Genomic DNA, 23,197 nt, shown 5'->3' with positions numbered 1-23,197 from the left:
TGTTTAGTAAGTGTGGGATGATGCCCAGGAACCAGTATTTTCCTCAAGTGCCCAGGTGATTTGGTGCAGGTAGTACATGAACAACACTGAAAAACCCTGGGGTAAAAGATTGCCCAAGACCACACATGGCGTAAATAGGGGATCACAGGTTTGAAGTGAGGACTGACAAATTCCAAACCCCAGGCTCCTTAGACTAGACAGCAACACTGTATGCAGAGTGCTCACGGGGAGGGGGCACGGCCCCCGCTGCCCTTCAGCAGTGATCTCTGAGGCAAGTGCCAGTCAGCAGGGGCTGTGACTGCTGGAGCCTGCTCTGTCAGCTGTTTCCAGGCATCAGAGAGCTCCCCGCTGTGAGTCAGCATGCTCCATTTCCACAATTGTTTCTCTCTGATAGCTGGGGGCACCCGCCCAGGCTGTTTACATCATCCCACTGCCAAAGGGATTTTAGTGTCAAGGAAATATAGCTGTTCCAGAAGCAAGTGGCTCAGAAGGGCCTGCCAGAGATAATAGCCTAACGCCAGTCTGTGGACTGCGTGTGTGTGTGTGTGTGTGTGTGTGTGTTGTGTGTGTGTGTGTGTGTGTGTGTGTGTGTGTCTCGGAGAGTGAGTAGCTGCTGTGACTCTGCAGAAGACCCCAGCTTAGTGTTTTCTGCAGATACAGGCATGATGTTTAAAGAGAAAGTTTTCACAGTATATATCAAAGCATAATTTTCTATTATTTTGAAAGTCCAAAAATATAGGAAGGAGGAGGAAAAAAGTTACTTATGGACACTAATTACATTCCACTCCCCTCCTCATCCCCACACAGTGGGAATTATCCATTTTTAAATAGCTTTATGATTTTTTTGTTATTCTAATAGTAGTACACATTCAGTGTAGGTAATTTAGGGAAAGTAAAGACAAATTTAATTTGCCTGTAATTTTCCCACTTAGAGATAACTACTTTAGAGAGCTCCCTTTTGGTCTTTTTTCTCTGTACAGTTATTTTACATAGCTTTTCAGGTCACAGGGTAAATGGAAATGCAGATGTACTTGCAAGGGCAGCTTTTTTTCATACAAATATTCAGACAGCACAATGGCCCTTGTCTTTTTCTAAGTTTTTTAAAAATTGAATTGTTAGAATTCATTACTTATCTGCTTTCATTCCAGCATTCTGGAAGGTTTAAGTACTGCTGTTCTGAGCTAAAAGCTTTGCATTCTTAGATGCTTCCCTTGGAAAGACAAACGCTAATAAATGCAAATGTGGACAGAGGACAGTGGTGTTTGTGTTAATAGAGACATTCCCTCTCCCAGGAAGGCATGTAGGAGTCAGGTCTAAAGCCTCATTATTTACTCTGTGCTCTTGTAACCAATTAGGATGCAAGAAATTGGCCTAGAAGGTAAACCCAAAAAGCCACTGGTTGCATTTCTCTATGGTTAGACCAAACGTAGAAATACTCAACTCTCTCCTCTTAGAGATGTGGCAATTACTGTCAGTGGAGAAAAGAAGAATGCTTATATGATTTATTTTTTGACTAAGTGACTTCCTTGAAAAGTATGCAGATGTAAAATTGATTTGGGCTTGTCCACCTCATGGTTATATTTATAGTGGTTGGACCTCTAAACTTGATGCTGTGCCATGACAATTCCTTGTTGTCTCAGAATCCTTGTAGACCCCATATGAGGTTGGACCTCCTGAGGACTGTGGTGGCTGAGTTGTGGGCAGGCTAACTGCAAAGGGCACTGTGTTTCTTTCTAAAAGGTCAGCCAGTGGTGTGAAGAAGGAATCTACCTCTTGGCTTCCCAAGCTGTAGACAAGTGCCAGTCCCGAGAGGGGGTTGACATTGCCTTGACTGACATTGAGACATTCCTGGGCACAGCGAAGGAGTACCAGTTGCCCAGCCCCAACGAGTTTTACAACCAGTATGAGCTGATGCTCACTCTTGATGTAAAGGTAACGTTTCTGAGTTATTTTGATCCTGTGGTTGGGAAAGGGATGTGGGGGGACTTTGCCTGTTGCCCAAGAAAATCTATGTAGGATGTACTGAGCAGATTAACTGGCTCTTGAGCCCTCAGGTGGCCTCTTAGACTCCTGGTCTGTGCTTCCTGGCAAACTGACCCTTCATGGCCTGATTCAAATATCACTTTCACTCATTCATTTCTCTGCAAATACTTATAAGCATCTCTGATGTATTAGGCACTGTGCTGAATGCAGAGGACACAATTATGAGCAGAAATAGATGTGGTTCCATCCTTCATGGAGCTTACAGTGTATGTATGTCATACAGTTTATGTATGACATTAATAAATATCAAACACAAAACACAAAAATGTGTTGCAAGCTGAGACAAGTGCTCTGAAGGATGGATTCAGGGTTCTATGGGGTATGTGACAGAGGAACTTGACCTGGACTGGGGGTCAGGGAAGTTCCCTGGGAAGAGTCACTTGAGCCAAGGCCCAGAAAATGAGTAGAGAAGATAGGGGAGGCTTTCCAGACAGGAGGATCAGAGTGTGCAAGGCTGTAGGGCTGACAGGAGCCTGGCACAAGTGCAGAACCCAAAATTCAGAATGGCTAGAGTACAGAGAACAAGGGAAGAGTCTTTGGGGTGAGATTAGAGAGGTGTAGATGAAGTGTGGCTTCGCTGGCCATATGAAGGAGTTTGGTCTTTATTCTGAGAGCCACTGAAGGATTTAAGCAGGGGAATAACTTGATCAGATTTGCATTTTGAGTGGAGCACTGCTCTGTGAAGCCAGCAGAGTTATAGATAGTACACCTTCCTCTTAGATCCACATCACCTTGTATGTACTTCTGCAGAAGGGGCTTTTTTACCTCTTTTGAGTCATGGACCCTTTTGCGAATCTGATTCACATATTTTCAGGGTTCCACACACTCAAAATGATTGAATGGAGTTTGATGTAGGCACTGTTTACAAAGATATGGACAGAATTTAGGAAACCCAATATGGATGGTGAAGCACCCTGGGCTACAAAGAAACAGGGAGCAGTTACCACCCCTAAGCCTGAAAGACAAAGGGGAACCCAAGAAGCACTACAGCTGTGACTGTAAGAGAGGTAGCCAGTAAGATCTGTGGCCTTGGGCAGAGGAATGCAGCCACTGGTGGAGAAATATATACCCCTACTTTTCTCTCTCCCTCTCAGATTTCCTGGTGGTACATCTCACTAGCCAAATCCAGCTAAAAGCCCATGGGCATCTAGTGAGCCCATCTGATGGAGTCTGTAGAGGTCAGCTTCCTGGGACACAGAACAGTATAGAGAAGATATAGTGGGGGAGCAGACAGGGAATACCCAGCATATACAACTTTTTATGATTAATTTTAGGGGACACCCTGAAGTCCATCCATGGATCCAGGCTAAGAGACTTTGCTCCAAAATGATACATAACAAACTGTATTCTGGCTATTTATTTTTAATGTCTGTCTTGTCTATTACACTGGGAGCTGCAGTGAGACAAGAGCCTCACCCATCTCTGTGTCCCTGTGCCTAGTCTGTGCCTGGTGTCCAATCCGTGTTTGCTGAACAAGTGGCAGGTGGCAGAGTGGGTCAGATACAGTGGGGGCAGCTTGGTGTGGGATTGTGCCTCAGTGATGTTCTTTCCCTGACTCTTCCCAGTGAGTTTTGCTGGTAAGATGTGATCTTGAGGTGATACTGGGAGTGGTTAGGCAGGTCTACCTTCCCCTGACATAGGGACCCTTCTAATTCCCTGCAGAGAGGACAGAGAGAAGGCCCATCTGGTGTGTGTGCTATATTGTAGACCCAGGATTGGTAGCCTCATATCATATTCCTAAAGGAGAACAGTCTCACCCAGCTCCACGTCCATTAGTGCCTCAAACAAGTGTATCAGGTCAACCAGGGAAACTTGTGGCCACAGCTGCCATTTTGGCCAACATCAGCAAACTTCCTGACCACACCAGCCACCAGGAAATAAATAAAACTTAATAAACCACCTCTGGGAAATAGGCAGAAACATGGAGGAAGGAGAAGACCAAAAGAAATATTTATTTTAAAAATTCAAAATGGACCAAAAAAATCCCCCAAACCTATCTTTTCTTCTTTTGGTTTGGAGTAAAATTCTAGATTATAATATTTAAATATGCTGTTGTGTCAGAGTTTTGTCCACTGAGGAGTAATGACTTGGTTGACAAAACTTGTACTCTCTCTATATAAAAATAATCCTAGTTATATGCATATACACACTTTGGTATAGACACATGTATCTCCTTGGGCAGTTGATGCCAGGCATAGAAACAATGAGACCCCTACTATCAGTGAGCACACCCACCACCGAGATCTTGGTTTCTTATACCATTCTCCAATAGAAGAGAACAGGGCTCCTTGGAGAAATGTCTGTATCTAGGACTGGGAAAGGAAATACACAAAATGATCCTAGAGAGGGAGATCAAGATGGCAGAGTAGGAGGATGCAGAGCTTACCTCTCCCAACAAACACATCAAAAATACATCTACAAGTGGAGCAATTCTCACTGGAAACAAACGAGACTGGTAGAAAGACACTTATACAACCAAAGCTGTAAAAAAAGATCCACATGGAATCAGGTAGAAAGGGAAGAAAAGCAATCAGGTTGGGACCACACCCCTGGGAGGGGACACAGAGAGGAGGGGGGTTACACAGGTTCAGAGATGCTCCCTGAGGAGTGAGCAGTTTGAACCGCATATTGGGTGCCCCAGCCCCGGGGTCTGACACTGGGAGGACAAGTCCCTTTAGCTGGATTAAAAACCAGTGGGATCAAACAGCACATAAAAAAGATTAGACACCACAATGAAATTGGATTCATCCCAGGGTCACAAGTATGGTTCAACATATGCAAATTGATCAATGTGATACACCACATCAACAAAAGAAAAGACAAAAGCCACGTGATCATCTCAATAGATGCAGAAAAAGCATTTGATAAAATTCTACATCCATTCATGAGAAAAACTCTTACCAAAGTGGGTATAGAGGGAACATATCTCAACATAATAAAAGCTATTTATGACAAACCCACAGCCAACATAATACTCAATGGTGAAAAGCTGAAACCCTTCCCACTAAAATCTGAAATAAGACAAGGATGCCTGCTCTCACCACTTCTATTCAACATAGTATTGGAAGTTCTAGCCACAGCAGTCAGACAAGAGAAATAAATAAAAGGTATCCAAGTTGGAAGAGAAGACGTAAAATTGTCATTATATGCCGATGACATGATAATATATATAGAAAACTCTGAAGACTCCACACAAAAACTGCTAGAACTGATAAGTGAATTCAGCAAGGTAGCAGCATGCAATATTAACATACAGAAATCGGTTGCATTCTGTACACTAAAAAAGGGAAAGTAAAAAACAATCCCTTTTAAAATTGCATCAAAAAAAAAACAACAACACTCAGGAATAAACCTGACCAAAGAGGTGGAAAGACTTATGTGCTGAGAGCTATAAAGCATTAATATAGGAAACTGAAGATGATTCAAAGAAATGGAAAGATATCCCATGCTGTTGGATTGGAAGAATTAATACTGTTTAAATGGCCATACTACCCAAAGTAATCTACAGATTTAATATGATCCCTATCAAATTACCATGACTTTTTTCACAGAACTACAACAAATAATCCTAAAATTTATATGGAACTATAAAAGACCCAGAATTGCCAAAGCAATCCTGAATAAAAAGAACAAAGCGGGAGGCATAACCCTGTAGACTTCAGACAATACTGCAAAGCTACAGTAATCAAAACAGCATGGTATTTGCACAAAAACAGATGTATGGATCAATGAAACAGAATAGAGAGCCCAGAAATAAACCCACACACCTATGGTCAATTAATCTTTGACATAGGAGGCAAGAATATACAATGGAGAAAAGACAGTCTCTTCAGTCAGTGGTGTTGGGAAAGATGGATTGATGCATGTAAGTCAATGAAGTTAGAACACTCCCTCACACCATACACAAAAATAACCTCAAAATGGCTTAAAGACTTAAATATAAGACATGACACCATACAACTCCTAGAAGAAAGCATAGGCAAAACATTCTCTGACATAAATTGCAGCAATGTTTTCTTGGGTCAGTCTCCCAAGACAATAGAAATAAAAGCAAAAATAAACAGATGGGAGCTAATCAAACTTACAAGCTTTTGTACAGCAAAGGAAACCATAAATAAAATGAAAAGGCAACCTACAGACTAGGAGAAAATATTTGCAAACAATGTGACTGACAAGGGCTTAATTTCCAAGATATACAAACAGCTCATACAATGCAATACCAAAAAACAAATGACCCAATTGAAAAATGGGCAGAAGACCTAAATAGACATTTCTCCAAAGAAGACATACAGATGGCCAAGAAGCACATGAGAAGATGCTCAGTGTTGCTAATTATCAGAGAAATGCAAATCAAAACTACAATGAGCTACCACCTCACACCAGTCAGAGTAGGCATCATTAAAAAGTCTACAAATAACAAATGCTGGAGAGGATGTGGAGAAAAGGGAACCCTTCTACACTGTTGGTGGGAATGTATATTAGTGCATGCATTATGGAAAACAGTATGGAGGTTCCTCAAAAAACTAAAAACAGAGTTGTCATACGATCCAGCAATCCCACTCCTGGGCATATATCCAGACAAAACTCTAATTTAGAAAGATACATGCACCCCAGTGTTCATTACAGCACTATTTACAATAGCCAAGACATGAAAGCAACCTAAATGTCCATCGACAGGTAAATGGATAAAGAAGATGTGGTATATATATACAATGGAATAGTACTCGGCCATAAAAAAAGAATGAAATAATGCCATTTGCAGCAACATGGGTGGACCTGGATATTATCATACTAAGTGAAGTAAGTCAGAAAGAGAAAGACAAATATCATATGATGTCACTTATATGTGGAATCTAAAATATGACAAATGAACTTATTTACAAAACAGAAACAGATTCATGCCAGCACACACCCCAGCCTGCACCAGGTGCCCACTCTGGCACCTCTTGTTCCAGCACTGCTCCCCTCTGGGGCAAAGGTATCAATGCTGGAAGGGGAAGGGGAGAGCAGACACTTAGAACCAGCTCAGACCCAGCCCTCAGGACCTCTGTTCCAGCAATTTGGGATCAGACCCCACACCCAACAGGGCAGTGATGGCCACTGAGCAGAGGGGAAGTCCTGCCTCACACCTGGCCCTGGCTTCAGCCCCTCCTTCTCCAGCCCCACCACCTACCAAGATGCTAGCTGCCAGCACACCCTGAGGAAAGATGTGACTTGTGCTCATGTCAGATCCAGCTCTCCCATCAAAGCTACTGGGCACATGCAGACTGTGTAGGGATGCTCCCACAGAGGACAACCCTTCAAGACCAGGATAGATAACTGTTTCACCTAATTTCATAAAGACAGAAAAAGTTAAGCAGAATAAGAAGACAGAGAAATTTGTTTCAAATGAAAGAACAAGGGAAAAAACCTGAAAAAACAACTAATGAAACAGAGATAAATAATTTACCAGATAAATAGTTCCAAGCATTAGTAATAATAATGCTAACTGAACCAGGGAAAAGAATAGATGAACACAGTGGGAATATTAAGGAACTAGAGAGCTTCTCTGGTGGCACAGCGGTTAAGAATCCGCCAAAGAGACCCACATTAAGACATCATAATTAAAATGGCAAAAGTTAAAGAGAGAATTCTAAAGTCAGCAAGCGAAAAACAAAGAATGATATACAAGGGAACCCTCATAAGGCTATCAGCTGATTTTTCTGCAGAAACTTTGCAGGCCAGAAGGGATTGGCCGTGATATATTTAAAGTGCTGAAAGGGTAAAACCTACAATGCAGGATATTCTACACAGCAAGATTATCTTTTAGAGATAAAGAACTTCTCAGATGAGCAAAAACTAAGAGTTCATCGATACTAAATGGATGCTACAAGAAATATTAAAGGCTCATCTCTAAATGGAAAGAAAAGGCTACAAGAAGAAGTAAGAATCTATAGGAAAGGAGAAATCCCAATAGTAAAGGCAAATATATAGTAAAGACTGTGGATGAACCATTTAAATAAGCTAGTATGAAGATTAAAAGACAAAAATTATTATAAAATCAACTATAACTACAATAAACAGTGAAGGGGTACACATGAAGATGTAAAATATGACATCAAAAACACAGAACATGGGGAAGGGAAATTTTTAAAATGTAGCTCTTTTAGAATGTGTTTGAACTTAAATGAGTATACCAGTTTAAAACAAGTAATTATAGTTACCGGTCAACATAGAATGAACCCCATAGTAACCACAAATCAAAACCTACAATAGAAACACAAAAACCCAAGAGGAAAGAACACAAGCATTCCACTAAAGAAAATCATGAAACCACAATGTAAGAAACTAAAAGAAGAAGGAAACAACAGAGAAGAACTACAAAAAGAACCAGAAAACAAGTAACAAAATGGCAACAAGTACAAAGATGTCAATAATTATTTTAAATGTCGATGGACTAAATGCTCCAATCAAAAGACATAGAATGGCTGATCAGATAAAAAAAGAATAAGACCTCTTTATAGGTGGCTTACAAGAGACTCACTTCAGAGCTAAAGACACACAGACTGAAAGTGAGAGGATGGGAAAAGATATTTTGTACAAATGGAAACAAGAAAGCAAAGGTAGCAGTATCAGACAAAATGGACTTTAAAGCAAAGTCTATAACAAAGGACAAAGAAGGGCATTGTATAATGATAAAAGGATCAAGAATATACAAGGGATATAACACTCATTAACATATATGTACCTAGCATAGGAAAACCTAAATATATAAAGCAAATATTAACAGACATAAAGGGAGAATACCACAATAATACAATAATAGTAGGTGACTTTAACACCCCACTCATATCAATGGGCAACACATCCAGACAAAAATCAATAAGGAAACAATACTCTTGAATGGTATATTAGACCAGTTGGACTTAATAGATAGCCACAGGACATTCTATCCAAAACCAGCAGAATATACTTTCTTTTCAAGTGCACATGGAATGTTCTCCAGGATAGGTCACACGCCAGGCTACAAAACAATTCTCAACACATTTAAGAGTATAGAAATTATATCAAGCGATTTTTCTGACCACAGATATATGAAACTAGAAATCAATTACAGGAAGAAAATGGGAAGAATACAAACATGTATAGACTAAACAACATGCTACTAAAAAACCAGTGAGTAAATGAAGAAATCAAAGAGGAAATGAGAAAATACCTCAAGCCAAGTGGAAATAAAAACACAACTTTCCAAAATCTATGGCACGCAGCAAAAGCAGTTCTAAGAGTTTATAATGATACAGGACTACCTCAAGAAACAAGAAAAATCTCAAACAACCTAACCTGGCATCTAAAGGAATTAGATAAAGATGAACAGAGCCCAAAGTCTGCAGAAGGAAGGAAGTAATAAAGATCAGAGAAGAAATAAATAAAATAGAGACCAAAAAGCAATAGAAAAGATCAATGAAACCAAGAGCTAGTTTTTTGAAAAGATAAACAAAATTTAAAAGCCTTTATCTAGGCTCATCAAGAAAAAAGAGAGAGGACCCAAGTTAACAAAATAAGAAATGAAAGAGGAGAAATAACAACCAATATCACAGAAATACAAAAAAAAATCATAATACAAAGTTATATGCTAACAAATTGGACAACTAGAAGAAATGGATAAATTTCTAGAAGCATACAATCTTCAAAGACTGAATCAGAAAGGAATAGACAGTCTGAACAGACCAGTTACTAGTAGTGAGACTGAATTTGTAATAAAAATACACTCCCATCAAACAAAAGTCCGGGACTAGATGGCTTCACAAGGGAGTTCTACCAAACATATAAAGAAGAGAAAATACCTGTCCTTCTCAAACTATTCCAAAAAAATTGCAGAAGAGGGAGCACTCCCAAATTCATTCTGTGAAGCCACCATTACCCTGATATTAAAACCAAAGGCACCACAAAAAAAGGAAATTACAGGCCAATATCTCTGATGAATATATATGCAAAACTCCTCAACAAAATATTAGCGAACTGAATTCAACAATATATAAAAAGGATTATACACCATGATCAGGTGGGATTAATTCCAGGGATACAAGGATAGTTCCAGATCTGCAAATCAATCAATGTGATAGCCACATTAACAAAAGGAAGGATAAAAATCACATGATCATCTCAATAGACACAGAAAAAGCATTTGACAAAATTCAACATCCATTCATGATAAAAATTCTCTTCAAATTTGGTATAGAGGGAACATGTCTCAACATGTTAAAGGCTATTTCTGAGATTGGCCAAGATGGCAGATTAGAAAGATGCCGAGCTCACCTCCTCTCACAAGCACACAAAAATCAGAGCTATTTGTAGAACAACCATTGAATGAAAAAGACCAGAACCTACAAGAAATGATCTTGTACAACTAAAGACATAAAGAAGGAACCACAACAGGATGGGTAGAAGGGGCAGACTCACAATATAATCAAGTCCTATACCCCCAGGTGGGTGACCCACAAGCTGGAGAATAATTATATTGCAGAGTTTCTCCCACAGAAAGGAGAGTTCTGAGCCCTACATCAGGCTCCCCAGCTCAGGGGTCCTGCACTGGGAAGAGGAACCCCCAGGGCATTTGGCTTTGAAGGTCAGCAGGGCTTAATTTAGGGAGTTTCACAGGACCGGGGGAAGTAAGGACTTCATTCTTAAAGGGCACACACAAAATCCTACATGCTCTGGGACCCAGGGTAAAAGCAGTAATTTGATAGGAGCCTGGGCCAGACCCACCTGCTGGTCTTGGAGAGGTGGAGGGCGGCTGCGGCTCACCCTGGGCACATAGATACTGGCGGCAACCATGCTTGGGAGTTCCTTCTACCACTGGACACTGTTGTGGGTGGGCACCATTGTGGTACCCTTCCTGTAGCTCATTAGCACCAAGACCTGACCCCACTCAAGAGCATGTAGGCTCCAGTGCTGGGACTGGCCAAGCAAACTGGGTGGGGACTCAGCCCCACCCAGGAGCAGACAGGCTACCTAAAGACTTCCTGACCCCACAGCCACCTCTAGACATCCTCTAGACATGGCCTTGACTATCAGAGGGCCAAGGCCCAGCTCCCCCCACCGGGGGGCAGGCACCTGCCCTGCCCTCCAGGAAGTCTGCTCAACATCACCAATTATTAGAGAAATGCAAATCAAAACTACAGTGAGGTACCAGCTCACACCAGTCAGAATGGCCATCATCAAAAAGTCTACCAATAACATAATGCTGGAAAGGGTGTGGAGAAAAGAGAACCCTCCTACACTGTTGGTGGGAATGTAAGTTGGTACAGCCACTATGGAGAACAGTATGGAGGTTCCTCAGAAAACTAAAAATAGAACTACCATATGATTCAGCAATCCCACTCCTGGAAATATACCTGGACAGAACTCTAATTCAGAAAGATACATGCATCCCTATGTTCATAGCAGCACTATTCACAATAGCCAAAACATGGAAACAACCTAAATGTCCATGGACAGATGAATGGATAAAGATGTGGTACATATAGACAATGGAATACTACTCAGCCATAAAAAAAGAATAATGCCATTTGCAGCAACATGGATGTGGCTAGAGATTATCATACTAAGTGAAGTAAGTCAGAAAGAAAGAGAAATATGATATTCTCTTATATGTGGAATCTAAAATATGGCACAAATGAACCTATCTACAAAACAGAAACAGACTCACACACATAGAGAACAGACTTGTGGTTGCCAAGGGGGAGGGGGGAGGGAGAGAGATGGACTGGGAGTTTGGGGTTGTTAGATGCAAACTATTACATTTAGAATGGGTAAACAACAAGGGCCTACTGTATCACACAGGGAACTATATTCAGTATCCTGGGATAAACCATAATGGAAAATAATATAAAAATGAATGTCTCTATGTGGATAACTGAGTCACTTTGCTGTACAGCAGAGATTGCCACAACATTGTAAATCAACTCTACTTCAATTTTTTTATGAAGGCATTCAAACTGAAGATAATGGAGATAATGGAACTCGTATACACTGTTGGTGGAAATGTAAATTGGTGCCACCACTGTGGAAAACAGTGTGGCGTTTCCTCAAAAAACTGCAAATAGAACTTCCATATGATCCAGCAATTCTACTCCTGGGTATATGCCCAAAGAAAATGAAAGCACTAATTTGAAAAGATACAATGCACACCAATGTTCATAACGGCGTTATTTATAATAGCCAAGATATGGAAGCAACCTAAGTGCCCATCAACAGATGAATGGATAAAGAAAATATATAACGCTGTGTATATATACAGTGTATATATATGTGATTGATATATATATACCTATATATATTCCACTATATATAAATATATATATATATATATTTATATATATAGTGGAATATTACCCAGCCATTAAAAAGAATGAAATTCTGCCATTTGCAATAACGTGGATGGACCTAGAGTGCATTATGCTTAGTGAAATGTCAGACACAGAAAGACAGACATTCTGTGTTACCACTTGTATGTGGAATCTAAAAAATAAAACAAATGAAGGAATATAACAAAACAGAAACCGACTCACAGATATGAAGAACAAACAAGGGATTACCAGTAGGAGAGGGAAGGAGAGAGGGCAAGATGGGGTAAAGGATTAAGAGGTACAAACTATTATGTATAAAATAAATAAGCTACAATGTTATATGTACAGCACAGGGAATATAGCCAATATTTTATAATTACTTTTAATAGAGTATAATCTATAAAAATACTGAATCACTCTGTTGTATACTTGAAATGAATATAATATTATAAATCAACTATACTTCAATTTTTTTAAAAAAAGATGATCCCAGAGCATCTTATAGTGCCAGAAAGTAAGGAACTGCTCAAAACAAAACAAAACAAACCACAATGATGGGACATAGGAGGCAATTGAAAGAGCTCCCTGTGACCAATGCTGGAACAATTTGAGCAACAAAATTCGTAAAGTAATATTGGATTACAACTCAGAGTATAAAATAGATATCATGAATCCATTGTGATATAAATACATGATGGAATAAATAAATAAATGGAGGAAAGGAAACTAATCTCCCATACAGAAGAATTCCAAATTATTTATGTAGATACTCTGGCATAACTCTCCACTCCTTAAGTGTGGGTTGCCCATAATGACTTTCTTCCAAAGAGTACAGTATGGGAAGGAAGAAATAAAAGAGTGACTTTACAGTGGAGAAACCTAACAAATACTATCTCAGCCAGGTGATCATGGTCAACATCAAGAGTCTAAAGTCATATAGATAGTATGTACCCTTGATATGGTGTGATGAAAATGACACTTTATTTCTGTGGTCTTCCCCCCCAAAACCCCATAACTGCAGTCTAATTATGTGTAAAGCATCATATAAATCCCAACTGAGGGACATTCTACAAAATACCTGACCAATAATCCTCAAAACAGTCAAGTTCATCAAAAAACAGGAAAAGTTGAGAAACTGTCACAGCCAAGAAGAGCCTAAGACCTCATGACAACTAAATGTAATGTGGTATCCTGGGAGTGGGGGAAGGTACATTAGGTAAAAACTAAGAAAATCTGGAGGCTTCCCTGGTGGCGCAGTGGTTGAGAGTCCGCCTGCCGAGGCGGACAGGTTCGTGCCCCAGTCCGGGAAGATCCCACATGCTGTGGAGTAGCTGGGCCCATGAGCCATGGCCGCTGAGCCTGCGCGTCCAGAGACTGTGCTCCGCAACGGGAGGGGCCACCGCAGTGAGAGGCCCGCATACCGCAAAAAAAAAAAACCTAAGAAAATCTAAGCATAGATTTTATTTAATAATAATTTATTTTAATAATAAAAATAATGTATCAGTATCGGTTCATTAATTGTAACAAATGTACCATACTAACATAAGATGTTAATCATAGGGGAGATTGAGTGTGGTGTATATGGGAACTCTGTACTATTTTGCAATTTTTCTGTAAATCTAAAACTATTCTAAAAAATAAAATTTGTATCTCAAGAACAGGTACTCTATGTCTAAAAGATTGAGTCTGTTACATTTAAGACACAGTGATGATCAAAACGACATCAGCAGTTAAACTGTTGTTCTTATAGCAGCCACCCTGTCTCTGTCTGAGGCTCTTCAAAGTGTTTTTTCCTAATACATTGCTGTTGTGCTATCCTCTTAGTGCTGCTGTTTTGATTTTTCTCCCTTATTCACTTTCACTGCCCAGTCCAGGGAATTAAACAATCTCAGTAGCAAACAGCAAAATTTGATTCTTCAAATATTCGTTGGGTACCCAGTTTGCCCTTTATTCTGGGAATCAACAATGAAAGTCACAGTCCCTGTATCAAAGTGCTGGCAGTTTGGTGGAAGACAAACATGTCCCCAGTAAATGCTCCTTAGTCCAAGAGCAGATAGAATGGAAGGGAGTGTGAGGCACATAGAGGAGGCATTGGTCAGCTCAGCCGGGGGAGGCCAGGGTGTTCATAGGAGAGGATGCCTAAATTTGGTCTGGAAGACTAGGTAGGGGTTTTCAGGGAACACAAAGTGGAGGGAGGGGACCTCAGCAGAAGGAACAGAGGTGCAAAGGCAGAGAGGCTGGAACCGAGTATTAGGGAAACTGGCGCAGCTGGAGGCTGGAGTGTGAAGGGTGGGTACTGGCAGGTGGGAGACTGGAGGGAGACCAGGGTCAAGTCCTGAAGAGCTCAGAGCTCCCGAATGAGGAGTCTGGACTTTATCCTGATGCAGCGGAGAGCCCCTGCAGGGCTTTTAAACAGGGAAGTTATATGATCATATTTAATTTTTGAAAGATAATTCTGATTGTGGTATGGAGAATGGATTTACAAGTAAAAAGAGGAAAGAGGGGAATGCAATGGTTAATCTTGCACTACCTCCCCCTCATCTGAGTTTAGGAATTTAGGGTCTCTTCTGACTGCCTCATTATTTCCAGAGTTCACCCTGGGGTCTCAAGAGAAAGCTGCAAAAGGGCAAAGGTGATCCAAGTCCTGTCTAGCCCGAGTGGCGAGTCACTGGGCTCTAGCATGTGACACTGACCTCACACCAGGGCTGTCCCCCACACAACACCAATTTGACAATCATTCACTGAGTTAGATTTCTTGATCTTTGAGCAGCAATTAACACCCATGTCTCAGTTTCCTTAAGCTCATCACTGGACCAGAAGGGCAGAGTAGTTGTGTCTTATAACCATCCCCCCAGAAATACATCACCCTGACATAAGGGAATTTGGCTTTTTTGGGGACTTGGACTCATAGCTAGCTGTGTAATCAGAACCTTTAGTCCACGGCACAACTGAGCTTCCTGAGGCCAGAGGCACATTCTCTGAAGTGACCTTTTAGACACAGACTCTGAGTAGGGGTCAGCAAACTACAGCCCATAGGCCAAAGCTGCTTGCTACCTATTTCTGTAAACCAAGTTTTATCAGAACACAGCTGCTGTCTTTCATTTATGTATTATCTATCATCTATGACTGCTTTTATGCTAAGACAGCCAAGTTCGACAGATTCGACAGAGACCAGATGGTCTGCAAAGCCTGAAATATTTACTATTTGATCCTTTACAGAAAAATTGCCAACCCCTGGTCTAGATCAACACTTTGCAATAGAAATATAATGCAGGACTTCCCTGGTGGCGCAGTGGTTAAGAATCCGCTTGCCAATGCAGGGGACACGGGTTCGAGCCCTGGTCCGGGAAGATCCCACATGCCGTGGAGCAACTAAGCCCATGCGCCACAACTACTGAGCCTGTGCTTTAGAGCCCATGAGCCTCAACTACTGAGCCTGCGTGCCACAACTACTGAAGCCTGCGCTCCTAGAACCCATGCTCCACCACAAGAGAAGCCACCTCAATGAGAAGCCCACGCACCGCCAACGAAGAATAGCCCCCGCTCGCCACAACTAGAGAAAGCCTGTGTGTAGCAACGAAGACCCAGTGCAGCCAAAAATAAATAAAGTAATTAATAAATTAAAAAAAAAATAATGCAAACCACACGCGTAATTTAACATTTTCTAGTAGCCGCATTTTAAAAAGTAAAAAACAAGTGAAATCAGTTTTTAATAATGTTTTCTTTAAACTTTGTGCAAAATATTATTTCAACATACAATCACTATTGTACAATTAATTGTATTTTAACGAGATATTTTATGTTCATTTTTCAAATGAGTCTTCAAAATCCAGCATGTATTTAAACTGACAGAGCAGCTCGATTCAGACTAGCCGCATTCCAGGTGCTCAGTAGCCACATGTGGCCAGTGGATACTGTATGGACAGTGCAGGTCTGCACTCAGACCCTCCAAAGAGTGAGACCAGCCCCAGATTTTGGTGCAGAGGTCAGCCTCAGCCGGGCCTTAGGCTATAAGGGAACAGTTGTTGCATAGTTAACACTCCAGTCCTAGGAATCTTTGCCCTTTCGTCAGAAGATGGCCCAGCATAGAAAAGACCTTACATTTTCCAGTTGCAAACTGTGGCAACCTCCCTCAGTGTGTGCTGAGCCTGTACTTTTGGAGTTTGGCATCCTCAGACCACCCTGCGTGGATTATGGTGGTTCAGCTTTTCTAATTTTGGGTCCCTTGTTTGGTGGTTAAAATCATCCACAAGGTGGATGTCAGACTCAGCATGACAAAGAGAAGGCTACCCACTTCCTTGACCCACCAGAGCTAGAGGGACGTCCTGCTGGAAGAAACATATTCAGCTGAATTCAGGCCTTGGGGAAGCTCAGGTGAAACAGGTCTTGTTTCTTGTTCTCCTGAACCTCTCTCTGCCTTAGGGCATATAGTCAGTTATGAGAACATGTTTGAGTTTCATCTTTCCCCTGGTATTTCTTCAGTTTCTTTCTTTCCTACTTATATATAAAGAAGGGGTCTCACAGATTAAAATTTAAATGTGTATCCTTTTCATTACAGATCTTTGTGGTTCCCTTGATCCTGCTTCAGAATTTAACCACCTTTTTCCCCCAGAATACTTACAGTCTTTTCTCTATCAGGACCTTTATTCAGGGTACATTTCTTATTTTGAAATCCTCCTGTTTTATAAGTTGGCCTAATGCCGTTCATTCATGGCCTGTGGCATCCTTTTCTACTGTGAATGGATATGGCTTAGTGAACATTTACCCACTCAGCATATATTTACTGAGCACTCCTCGGTGCTAGGCAGTGTTTCAGGCACTGGACATAGAACGGTGAAAAAGATACAACTCCTGCCAATCAAGTGGGAGGTACAGACTCTTAGAAGCACAATTCTGTACGAGGCGAGATGTGCAATGACCTGCATATAGATGCCCAGAGAAGGGTCACCTGAGGGAGGAGATAGGGAGGCAGGGAAGAGGGGAAGATGGGAGAAAGGGAATGCCTTATGTCCTCAGGCTCAGTGCAGAGTGACCGGCTCATGAACTGCTTTTGTTCCCACAGGCCAAAGCCCACAAAGTCCTGCAGAAGCTAGGTGATGTGCAGGAAATATTTCACAAGAGGCAAATGAGTCTGATGAAACTGGCAGCCAGACAAACTCGCCCAGTGCAACCCGTGGCCCCGCGTCCTGAGTTCTCCCCAAAATGGGTGTCACCAAAAATCCGCCAGCCCTCCACCTTGGGTAGGTTACTGGGGGAAAGAAGTCTTGTGGCTTTATGTTTCATCGGTGCCCATGAGGGTTTAGATTATTGTTGCTTAAGATGCATAATGGTTACTGTTTTGACAGATATTATTTAAGATATGGAATAGTACAGGCATTGAAGACTTATAAATTTAGGTAAAACTGAGTGCCTGTATGCCAGGAAAAGCTCACAGTCTAGTAGAAGAATAATATAAATGCACAAATAACATTAGCATAAAATAAACTCCATTAAGGACCTTTAAAAGGCCCATAAGATTCTACTAGCAATGGAGGGGTAAAATTGGTTCTTTGAAAAAAAAAGGAAAAAAAAGATGAGTCCTTACAACAATCCTACGTGGTCTTGATTACTATAGCTTACTAGTAAGCCTTGAGATCAGGTAGTGTAAATCTTCCAACTTTGTACTTTTTCAAGATTGTTTTGGCTATTTTAGGTCCTTTTCATTTCCATATAAATTTTACAGTCACCTATCAGTTTCTGCTGGGATGAATATATAGATCACTGAATGAATATATAGATCAATTTGGGGAGACCTTTTATCTCACCAGTGTTGAGTCTTCCAATTCATGAACGTTATAACATTCCACTTATTTAGGTCTTCTTTAATTTCCCTCAACAATATAGTAGTTTTGAGTGTAAAGATCTTAGGCATTTCATGTTTTTAAAAAGCCCTATAATGAATTGAACTTACCATATATAACTATCAATAGGAATATATTTCTGTATAGAAATATAGTCATATCATCTGTGAATAAGGACAGTTTTACTTCTGTTTCAATCTTTATGCTTTTTTTCCCCTTGCCTTATGATGATTGATGGCTGGGACTCTAGTACAATGTTGAATAGAAGTGGTAAGAGCAGACATCCATGTCTTTTCCCAATATGCAGGGAAAAAGTTTATTTTTCACCTTGAAGTACGATGTTAGCAGTAAGTTTTTCACAGATGCCTTTTATAAGTTTGAGGAAGTTCCCTTCTATTCCAATTTGCTAGTTTTATCACGAATGATTATTGAATTTTTCAGATGCTCTATTTGGTGCATATATTGTGATGATCATATTTTTTTCTCCTTTATTGGTTTATATGGTAGATTACAATTATTTCTTTTAAATGTTAAAACAATCATGCATTCCTGGGTAAACATTCTTGGGTATGATATATGTGTCATTTGTTGCCTCATGTATTTTATTAAGCACACATTCATAATTATTATGTCTTCTAGATACACTGGCCCTTTTATAATTAGGAAATATCTCTCCTTCCCTTCTTATCTTTAGTAAAAGTCCTTGTCTTGAAGTCTATTTTGTCAGATATTAATAGAGCCATTCCAGCTTTCTTATGCTTGGTGTTTGCATGATACACTTTTTCCATTCTTCTATTTCTGTCTTTTTAAAGTATATTTCTTGTAGACAGCTATAGTTGGGTCTTGCCTTTTAAAAACATGTTAACCTCTGCTTTCTAATTGGAGTGTTTAGTTGATTTTACATACTATGTAATTATTGATATAGTTGGATTTAGAGCTACTATTTTGTTATTTGTTGTCTATTTGTCTCATATGTTTTTTATTCTTCTGATCTCTTTTCCTGGCTTCTTTTGGGTTAGCCAGTTTTTTAGTATTCCATTTTAATTCCTCTACTGGCTTTTTAACATACGTACATAACTTTTGCATTGTTTTTTCCCCAGGTGTTTCTTTTAGGGCTTACCATGTGCATCCTTAATTTCTCACAATCTACTTTGAGTTAATATTGTAGCACTTTATGTAAATACAGGAAATTTGCAAAAGTATAGTTCCATGTGCCCTTTAATCATCCTCTGTGCTATTATCCTAAATATTACATCTACATATGTTACATACCCCAATATTGTGTTATAATTTTTGCTCTAAACAGTCATATATCTTTTAGAGAAATTGGGAGAAAGGAAGAAAAAATGAAAAAAATTGTGTATATAATTTTATATTTATAATTTTATATATATATAATTTTATCTTTACCATCCTGTTCACCATTTCTGGTGTTCTTTATTCCTTGTTGAATTACCATCATGTGTCTTGTCTCTTCAGGCTGAAAACCTCCCTTTGGCATTTCTTGTTTTGCAGGTCTGCAACAAATTCTTTCAGTTTTTATTTATCTGAAAATTTTGGGGTCTTTTGGTAACTCCCCATTTAGTACAGCTTACAGTCCCCTGTCTCCTACAACATATTAAACTTTTTAGAATTAAAAAGTTGATAACAGTTCAGTGAATTTCTTTCCTGAATTTTTCCACACACATGCATACACATGCACAGACACACTTATGCACACATACCACAGAAACACACACTCACACACAGAGAGACATCCTTCTTGGATGTTTGGAAACAGGGCTTGGTTCTCCTGACCTCCCATCTAGTGCTCTTTCCCAAAACTAAATTATGCTCTTTTCGATGACTTTTGCTTCCCTCATTATTATTATTTTTTTAATTTGAGTAAAATTGCTTTACGATGTTGTGTTAGTTTCTGCTGTACAATGAAGTGAATCAGCTGTATGTATACCTATATAAAGGACATACGTTTGTTACAAGTAAACAAAGCAGGAATGATAGATTGTTTCTCAGCTTTTTCCACACAAGATTTCATAGTAGGTAATGACCCTCCTAGGGTCCACAGATCTTTGACATGTCTGAACAGGTATCGTTGACCTTGGTCAGGCAACTAGCTCATTTTGTATAACAATCCTGCACTTTTGTTTTGGAGATTAACCACCAAGTGTGGATTCTAGCTGATCGCTAACAGGATTTTCAAATACATTTGTCTGATTTTTAGCAACTGAGTCTGTGCCAAGATAGACTATTATATTTCACAGTGTAAGGAACATGGTCAGAGCTGCTTAGAGACGGGAGCTGGAATCTCAGCTCTGACTCTTGGTAGCCAGGTGTCTTGCGTACAACATTCAACCTCTCTGAAGTACGTAAGGAACATGAAAAAATTCTTTTGTGGCTATAATAATAGCTAAAATATACTGCGTGCTTACCACGATCTAAATAAACACTGTGCATACTAGCTCATTAAGGCCTCAGAACAACCCCATACTGTAGGCTTTCTCATTATTCCCCATATACAGATGAAGAGGCTAAGGCTCTTTGAGAACGTATGCTTCATGTGTGGAAGAGCAAAACTTGAGCGCTGGCAGCATGGCTCCCGCGTCCCTGCCTTTAACTTCATCGCTGTACTTAGCGTTAAGGGAAGGTGCTTCTCAGTCATGGGCGTTGCCAATTAGTGTATGCATTTCCAGCTTCCCATTGTTATGCCTGGAATTACTCAGGTTACAGAGATCCTGTAGAGAATGAGGAGCCCAGTGGATTGTCCATTGTTATAAAATAGCTTCAGTGGTCGCATAACCTGGGGCAGCAAACAGTGCTTCACTACAGATTTCAACATAACATGTATGGGAAACCCACAGAAAGCCCAAGCTGCTTCCAGTTGTCTCACAGAACTTGAGGCTTGGGAGGGGCCTCTGGAGGCAAGACAGTCAGCCTCCAACAAGTCTACCACAGATAAGCATCAGGGTGCTATTGGTGGCATTAGCTGGATGACATTTTGGCCATAGGACCCAGAAATGCTCGTATCCTGTCCTGGATTAATCACAAGTATCCCATGAGTTTCCCAAAGAAACTGTATATACAAGGGTGGTGATGGTGACAAGAATTCAAGTTACCACTTACTTATTAGCCTTGTAGCCATCGCCCCCAGTGCAGCCCTCTGGTAAAGCTGGGTTAGAAGCTTCAAGCATAACCAGGGCTTCTCCTACCCAAATCCCAATCTTACTACCAAATGGCCATGGAGCTTGAAGAAGGGTATCTCTCAGGTGTCTGAGAGCCCTGTGGGAAGGAGAGGAGGGAGGGAGAATGATTGAGAGGAGAGCGCAAGGCTGCCCGTTTCCCTCTAGACTCAGCTGATTCTTCACACAGTCATCCTGTCCACCAAAAATACGTTTGCATCGGTTTGGGAATGCAACTGTTAGATCATCAGATTAGCAACGATTTCTGCCTAGGGCAGACATGGACATTCCCTTATATAATCACAGTGTGTTTAAATGGTAAGAGTTTAGTATTTTTCAAATTTTCTGTAATAATCACAAATTAATTACCTGTATAATGGAAAAAATACACTCAATAGAATGTGGTACCTAGAATTGAATCTTCTAATCCAAGAACATCAAGTACAATATTATACATCGCAGATGACTTAATGCTAAATATCAGGGCATTAAAAGAATCCAAGAAGTCTGGAATAGTTAAGGAAGATTTCATGAAGAAAGTGACTTTTTAGCTAGGCCTTAAAATTGGGAATGATGGAAACTATCATTTTTACCACATTACATTTACTGATTTGTTGTGGTTTGATGTTTCCTGTGGTGTTGAGTGTGACTTTTTTCTCTTTGAATCAAATGCCTGGGATCAAGGACTCTTTCTTTTCTGCATCTCTCCTTCACCTCCAATTTCATCTACTAACTTGGAAATCACTGTAGCAGCTCAATGAAGCTTTGTTAATCAACTGTATCAACATGGTCCAAGTTAGGCTAAGTGCTCTGAGTTATTTATAAGCCAAATTAATGGCAGGTTTTCTTTGTCTCTCTAGCTCCTCATCAGAAAACATCTGAGGAACGTTATGTGGAGACGGATTTAAACTCTGTGGAAAAGAAAGATGATGAGACTAAATTTGAAGTCAAGGTATGATCACCTTTCCTTTACTGATAGAAATTTCTGACATGATATAAGATTGCTGCCATAATTATCAATAAACCAATAAATTGTGTTTCCCTATTTCATACCTACCATCACCTCCAGAAGATGTGCCCATAAAGGCACGTAGCACAGACTAGTGCTCCCAAGAGATGAGGTTTGTAGAATTTCATCCTTTCCTTTCTTCTTAATTGCAAATAGAAACCAAAAGCTCTTTGGTCATAATGTACATAATTGTTGGTAGATATTGTTTTATTGAAGGAAAAGTCATTTTATTCATTCCTATAATCTGACTTCATATTTAAAATTGGTAGAACAGTGTATGGTTTATATATAAAAAGAACACGACAGGGCTTCCCTGGTGGCGCAGTGGTTAAGAATCCACCTGCCAATGCACGGGACACGGGTTCGAGCCCTGGTCCGGGAAGATCCCACATGCCGTGGAGCAGCTAAGCCCATGCGCCACAACTACTGAGCCTGTGCTCTAGAGCCCACAAGCCACAACTACTGAAGCCCATGCACCTAGACCCTGTGCTCTGCAACAAGAGAAGCCACCACAATGAGAAGCCCACACACCACAACGAAGAGTAGCCCCCACTCGCTGCAACTAGAGAAAGCCTTTGTGCAGCAACAAAGACCGAACGCAGCCAAAAATAAATAAATTTATCAAAAAAAAATTACATACAGCTACACACACACACACACACACACACACACACACACACGCACGCATATATAGCTGGTGAACTCTGAATAAGCATTGTGGATTGTGCCAAAATCATTTTCATGCTTTTGATACTATACTCTAGTTGTGTGAGATGTTAACGTTGAAGGAGTTGGGGGAAG

At 40.3% G+C, this 23,197-nt stretch overlaps 2 protein-coding genes across 2 annotated transcripts in view; one reads left to right on the top strand and one right to left on the bottom strand.

The window, feature by feature from the left end:
• The window catches only part of MCF2L2 (MCF.2 cell line derived transforming sequence-like 2), a 191,182-nt gene that overhangs the window by 70,855 nt on the left and 97,130 nt on the right, over positions 1-23,197 (top strand). Inside the window, exons 11-13 of the mRNA XM_024767261.1 lie at positions 1,741-1,932; positions 17,434-17,637; positions 22,259-22,339. Of these exons, the coding sequence (XP_024623029.1) occupies positions 1,741-1,932; positions 17,434-17,637; positions 22,259-22,339 (477 nt within the window). The remainder of the gene's footprint in view (positions 1-1,740; positions 1,933-17,433; positions 17,638-22,258; positions 22,340-23,197) is intronic.
• The window catches only part of B3GNT5 (UDP-GlcNAc:betaGal beta-1,3-N-acetylglucosaminyltransferase 5), a 64,004-nt gene that overhangs the window by 6,319 nt on the left and 34,488 nt on the right, over positions 1-23,197 (bottom strand). The gene's annotated exons all lie outside the window — the stretch shown is intronic.

This window comes from Neophocaena asiaeorientalis, unplaced genomic scaffold, assembly GCF_003031525.2.
Source record: "Neophocaena asiaeorientalis asiaeorientalis breed wild unplaced genomic scaffold, Neophocaena_asiaeorientalis_V1.1 scaffold225, whole genome shotgun sequence".
In the NCBI taxonomy this organism is placed as follows: Eukaryota; Metazoa; Chordata; class Mammalia; order Artiodactyla; family Phocoenidae; genus Neophocaena; species Neophocaena asiaeorientalis.
This window is presented reverse-complemented; position numbering and strand designations above follow the sequence as displayed.